The 6,136-nt window shown below is 35.3% G+C and overlaps 1 protein-coding gene across 1 annotated transcript; it reads right to left on the bottom strand.

Moving 5' to 3' along the window:
- Nucleotides 1-1,565: 1,565 nt before the first annotated feature.
- On the bottom strand, nt 1,566-5,847 carry LOC134245934 (uncharacterized). Its single transcript, XM_062728167.1, has 4 exons — nt 5,502-5,847; nt 4,181-4,323; nt 3,969-4,072; nt 1,566-3,098 (listed from the first exon to the last, which is right to left on the bottom strand). Exons 1-4 carry the CDS (start codon nt 5,700-5,702, stop codon nt 2,005-2,007), a joined length of 1,542 nt encoding a protein of 513 aa, XP_062584151.1. The 5' UTR covers nt 5,703-5,847; the 3' UTR covers nt 1,566-2,004.
- Between the last annotated feature and the right edge of the window lie 289 nt (nt 5,848-6,136).

The raw sequence follows: 6,136 nt of genomic DNA, 5'->3' as shown, positions 1-6,136 counted from the left end.
ATTGGTTGAAACTTTAAACAACTATAACTCCCTTGGTTTTCAACCAAACGGGATGGGATTTAGAACAAAGATAGATGTAACGGACATCTACAAGAAGGTATGGTCATTATGCTCATGCATGCACGTGCGAGCACGTACGCGCACGTGAAATGAGCAAAATAAAAAACACTTGAATGAGCTAACTTTTTAAAACTTTTGGATTAAATACTTTAATGTTTAGTATATTAAAATATATAGATTGTGTAGACAAGATGATATGGTCATTACGCACATGCATTCACATGCGCACGCGTGCAATGCTAAAATTTAAATGAACTTTCTACACTTCTTAATAAACGTTGTTAAAGTTTCAAAGGCATCGAGTTTGTCTTATTTTATGAAGCTCCCAGGGAATATGGCACCAAAAGGGAGTTGGGGATCGTTTGGGGAACATCTGTAACGGTCCCTGTTACAATTAGCACTAGTTCCGACTTGTCTTCCGTAGCTCCGCCCACCCTAGCTACCGTTACTAAGTCCCACATTATGGCGATGCCGGCTGCATCATCCTCGGTGGAGACCGACAGTTTAAAGTCGATTCCTGACGATTTCTGTGTGAAATACCTACCCAACAGTTCAAAATTATCAGATAAAGTTTTACAGAAAGGTTTAAATTACTTTACCCAAGGATATATCCATAATATTAAGATTTTCAGTTCGGATAACTCCGTACAAGCTGCTGCAAGATGCTGGAGGTCAATGCGAAAAAATCAATCGCCGCACCGACTTAGTTTGGAAATTAAAGTAAATGAGATAACCGAGTCTCAATGCTCTTGTAAAGTTGGGTATGTGTATACATCCCCCCAATATTTTCCTAGAAAAACTTGTTATTTATCAGGGTTACGTCAGGCTAAGGCCCATCGGAATGTAAACATTGGTGACCAATTAATTTTTACAGATGTGTTGACGAGATAAATAATCAACTGCATGGTTCAGGATTTATATTAATTGATATAAAATGAATATATTCAGTCAAAATACACAATAAGTATTATATAGACCAAGTTCTTTATTTTCTAAGCCTATCCAAATTCCTTTGAAGTTGGCAATATTTATTTTTGTCAATTTGATAATTTAATTGGTTACGTTATGAGCCTGATTGGAAATACTTTTTAAAAATTGTCAGACATGCTGACAATTGGTTTCACGAAGCTTAAAAATGTACCATTCTCTCCCACTTTGCTATTTGAAATTCAGCTTTAAAATTTTCCTTGCAGTTTAAATGGTCACTGTTCCCATGTAGTTGGCCTAATAAAGAGTCTGCAGGGGTTCAAGCTCCATAATTTCTCAAATGTTCCTGAACAACAAAGTTGTACAAGCATCCCACAGCAGTGGCATGTGCCCAGGGGGTCAAAAATCAAACCTGTCCCTATTAATCATGTTGTGGTAGCAAGACCAACTGAATCAAGAAAAAGGAAACCTGTGACATGCCAGCTAGACTTAAATCAAGAGTATGGTGAAAAGAAAAAGAAACTTTTTTCTTTTGGAAATAAAACCATTTCATTTAATAATACAGTATTCTTCATGGCTACAATTTCCTATAAATATAAGTTCAGTTTTTTTAAATTGATCAGTCATAATAATAATATTAACAAAAAAATCACAACTTGAAAAAATATTAATTCATACACCATTTATTTCATATCAGTCTACCCAAAGTGTCCAAAAATGACATACTGCAGTTGAGTTCATTAAAAGGAACCCCTCTGGAATATACTGTGTCTGCAGATCACTCATTAGTAAACACCCCCCTTGGTGATGTGCAGATAGGCTCAATATTGTCATATCAGGTACATGTATACAATAACCACAGTTAATATTAAGTAAGATATAAATGCAGTTTGGAAAATTTCATTTTGCTAATAATTGAAAAATACAGTATATAAATTATCCACATCACAATGCTGAATGTCAAAGTCAATGATATGTGTCACTACAACTGACATGTCTAACTCAGAATAAAGTAGACTATTTACTATGTTTACTGTCTGTTACAAACACATCATGAAAAAGTGTCAAATGACAACATACAGACCAGATTTTGTTAATATTTTTAAACAATGATGTTGGGATGCGCACAGATAGTATCTTGTAGGTTTTAACTTTAGCAATAAGTCTTTCAATGTGTACTCTATGTTTTGCAATTTTTTCAGTAAGAATAGTATCTGAAACCGACATTTGAGATGTTGATGAAGCCATTGGCGGAATGTTCAGCAGCAAATTAAGTTTACTTAATTCTTCCTTAATAGTAAAACCTTTATCAGCCATTATAGCATCGCCTTCTTTAACATAACCCTTTGACTGCAGTGTTTCAAGAACATCATAAAACCCAGACTGTTCACAAATTTGTTTATCTGAAATACATCCTGTAAACAATTCAGATGCAAAAATCACAGAACCATTTGGATCACAACCAATTAATGCCTTTAAAGTAGTGCTTGATTTATAATCACTGTAAAGTTGACTTTGCAAACCAAGTGCACATGGTGCTTGTGTTCTAAATTCAGTTTCTTCAATTATAATCAAAGTTGTGGGGTAATCATGTTTAAAATCTTTTGGCATGTTATTAATAATAATATCACGATGTGGCCAAATACAAAGTTGCCCCAACTTAAAGTACATATGTGAAATCCAAGTATTGAATACAATTCCTGATGACTGTAGTGATAGTTTAAACCTTACTGATAGATCTTTTAGACCAAAATTATGTCTCAATCTACATAAAGTTAAAAACAGTCCATCTTGCATTGACAATTTCCTGATGTCTTTTCGACCCTTTTCATAATTTATCGAGGATCCAGCAGGTACCAAAAATGCCAGAAGACCTGCAAATCTAATATAGGTGATCCCAGTGTAATATTTGAATACATTTTTTAACTTTTCCTGTCTTCTGAGTACTTCATCAACTCCAAATGTTGGCTTCTGATTTTCAGATTTCTGTTGATCTTTAAGCTCTTTTATTTCTGTTTCCAGTTTGCTGATGGTCTCTTTATACTGCTTCTCTTTTTCTTTTAACACGTGTAGTTTTGTAGCCATTGCAAACATATCCATCCCAGAAACCCCTAGAAAAGAAATCAATAAATTTGTACTTAAATTGCTTAAGCTGTGAAATATTTTTCAGACAAAAAATATTAAGGAAGTTGAGCCCACAAAATCAGATGGTTGTGTGGTGATACAGATGTGTTCCAGCAAACCCCTATCCCTTTGCCAATCCAGTTTATTGATTTAAATGAAGATTACAAGGAATGTAAACCTATTGAGATTGAAATCAACACTCGTGAGCAAAGCGAGTCTGAACTGTGGTATAATGAACGAAAAAAGAGACTAACTGCTTCTAATTTTGGCAAAATCTTACAAAGAAAATCAACACCTAATGACAAATTTTTAAAAAACTTATTCAGTTTAAAAAAGATTTCAGCCCCCTCTTTAGATTATGGGAAAAATCATGAAAAAGATGCCAAATCTAGATACTTGAAGGAATACCCCTCTAGACATATTCATGCATGTGGCCTTGTCGTAAACAAAGAGTTTGCTTTTTTAGGGGCAAGTCCAGACGGTAAAGTTTGTGACAATGGCCATTGTGGCCTCTTAGAAATCAAGTGCCCTTACTCTGCTAGGAACATGACAATTACAGAAGCATGTGACAATGTTAGAGATTTTTGTTTGGCCAAGAACAATGACATAATAACACTGAAAAACACCCATGCATACTACGCACAAGTTCAGGGTCAACTCCTGATCACAGGTTGTCGATTTTGTGACTTTGTTGTTTTTACACAAAAGGATATCTTTGTAGAAAGAATACAGCCTGACCTCCCATTCATGTCTACTATGCTTGAAAAATTGTGTATTTTCTTTAAAACTTATGCAAAACCATTTCTTGTTAATCAAAACGTACAAGACTGAATTAAAGTAAGAAACCATTTGCTTACAAGGTTCTTCTGTTTGTACAGCTATGTTGCTGCCATTGTTTTTTTTGTTTGGAGCTTCATCCTCAGTTGGAATTGTATTCACACTGCCTTCTCCATCCACCTTACTGAAATAAACAAAGCAATTTTAACTTAAACCAATTACCAGTTTATAAAAAACAAAAAACAAAAAAATCTCCAAGATCCGTGTGCATACACTTTACATGGTAATCTACCTTAGAATTCTCTTTTTTGTCGACACTGTTTGATTTTCAGAAGAAGTCCGTTTAAGAGGTGGTCTTGTTGGTCGTAGAACTGAGCCATCAGCTGGTATAGGATCTGGAAACTGCTCAGTTGGTCCATCACCTCCAACAAAATGCTGTAAATGATTTCAAGGGGATAATTAAATTTAGTTTGAATATATATGGTATAAGTAAATAGGAATTATCTGCTGTCGTATTGAATATTACGATATCTAAGAAATAAAAACGGCATGATCAACCCTAATCTGAATCATCAGGTCCAGCACAATACCCAGGGGCTGACAAATAGATTTTTAAGGCACTTTTCCAAGGGCAAGTACATGGTCAAAATTGACTTGCCCTACCTGAATTTTTGCTTGCCCTACCATGAACTAATTCTGTATTTATAGATATTTCAAAAAGAGGAAGACAAATGCTTAGTAAATCATGCAAGCCCCTACGTCCAGCTTAAAATTTATGGAATACAATTAAATTCTTTTTTTTTGATATGTCACTTGCCCACGGGCAAGTGGTTGATAAAATTTCACTTGCCCACCCCTAAAATTCACTAGCCCCGGGCGTCGGGCAATGGGATTTGTCATCCCCTGATACCCTGATAGAGGTATATAGCTTGATAAAGCTATATAGCTTTACCAAGGTAAAGCTATATATATAGCTTTACCAAGGTATTTAAAATACCTTGATCAAGGTATTTTATGTAATGAAAATTCAAAAAACTTCTTTAGAAATTAATTACATGTATTGAAAGTCGAGTTCTGAGTTGTTGTCAGTAAATTCATCCATGCATGAAAAGTACTAAAACACAATGAAATCAGTAGAAAAACATGTCGTGTGAGGAGACATTATTTTATGCTTTCTTTTTGATGTCAGAGTGTTTTTCATGCACGAGTAGATACACCGACAAAACTCAGAACTCGACTTTCAGTATTTAATTTTTAAAGAATTTTTTTTTGATTTTCAATACATAAAATATACCTTGATCAAGGTATTTGTAATACCTTGATCAAGCTATATAGCTTTTTCAAGCTATTTACTTTTATCAAGGTATTGTGCTGGACCTGATCATACTCTGTATGTAGTCATCTATCTTTTTTTTTAAAAGTCATCATTTTCGCCTCGCTTTCACCATAAAATAAACCCAAAGCAATCCCCAGTTCATGTCACCCGAATTTGCACGAAAATGCAGGATGATATGTTATACATCATAAATATCGTTTTACCTCGTCCTTGCCTGATGTTATCATAAAATTTAATACTCACTACACAGAGAACATGAAAATATCAACAGCCTTACCTTTGAGCATACTGCTTTGTGTTTATTTATACGCTGGACGTTCAGCTGGTCGTGTGGGCGCCCGCATGCTTTGATCCAACGGAGGCATTTTTCTAAATTAGTCTTAGGTTTGGGGAACAAAATCAACTTTACTCCATTCTTTAGCCTCTCCGGGTACCTCTCATCGACATTACATGTCCCCCAAGCGCATCGCAGAACCATTTCGCCCGAAAGTTTGATGTGCCTAACAGACTTCCCACATGTTTATTTGTGGGACAACATGGCCGCCGATCGAAGTGTCACTGCGCCTAATTATGCGTAACGATCTGATTGGCTGATAGAAAAGATTTGATTGACAGGTCGGAACTATGAATTCCAAGGGAATTCAAGAATTTTAGGAAAATATATAAGATGGGATCATTCAAAAAATCTTTTCCGGAATCACATGACCAGAACACTTCTAAGTTATAGCGTACGGAGATTCTAATTTTTTTTTAAAAATGCATATAAATTATACATCCAGTGTTTGGATGGGGCCACAATAGGGGATCACATGAGAATATAGAGAAAACAAGAGGCCCATGGGCCACAACGCTCACCTGAGTCACTTTGGTCATGCTGTTCTTCACCAGCTTCTCCCCTTGTAATAACTATTG

Source organism: Saccostrea cucullata, unplaced genomic scaffold, assembly GCF_032062105.1.
Source record: "Saccostrea cucullata isolate Sc308-1 unplaced genomic scaffold, CSIRO_AGI_Scuc_v1 ctg2127, whole genome shotgun sequence".
NCBI classification, from domain to species: Eukaryota; Metazoa; Mollusca; class Bivalvia; order Ostreida; family Ostreidae; genus Saccostrea; species Saccostrea cuccullata.
Note: the sequence above shows the minus strand (reverse complement) of the source record. Positions and strands in the feature narration are given on the sequence as shown.

Excerpts from the sequence above, each read along its gene's own strand:
- LOC134245934 (XM_062728167.1), bottom strand. The coding sequence starts at position 5,702 with ATGGTTCTGCGATGCGCTTGGGGGACATGTAATGTCGATGAGAGGTAC. Across the intron at positions 4,324-5,501 it reads ACAAAGCAGTATGCTCAAAG|CATTTTGTTGGAGGTGATGG; the intron begins GTAAGGCTGTTG and ends AATCATTTACAG. Across the intron at positions 3,099-3,968 it reads TGTACAAACAGAAGAACCTT|GGGTTTCTGGGATGGATATG; the intron begins GTAAGCAAATGG and ends TTTCTTTTCTAG.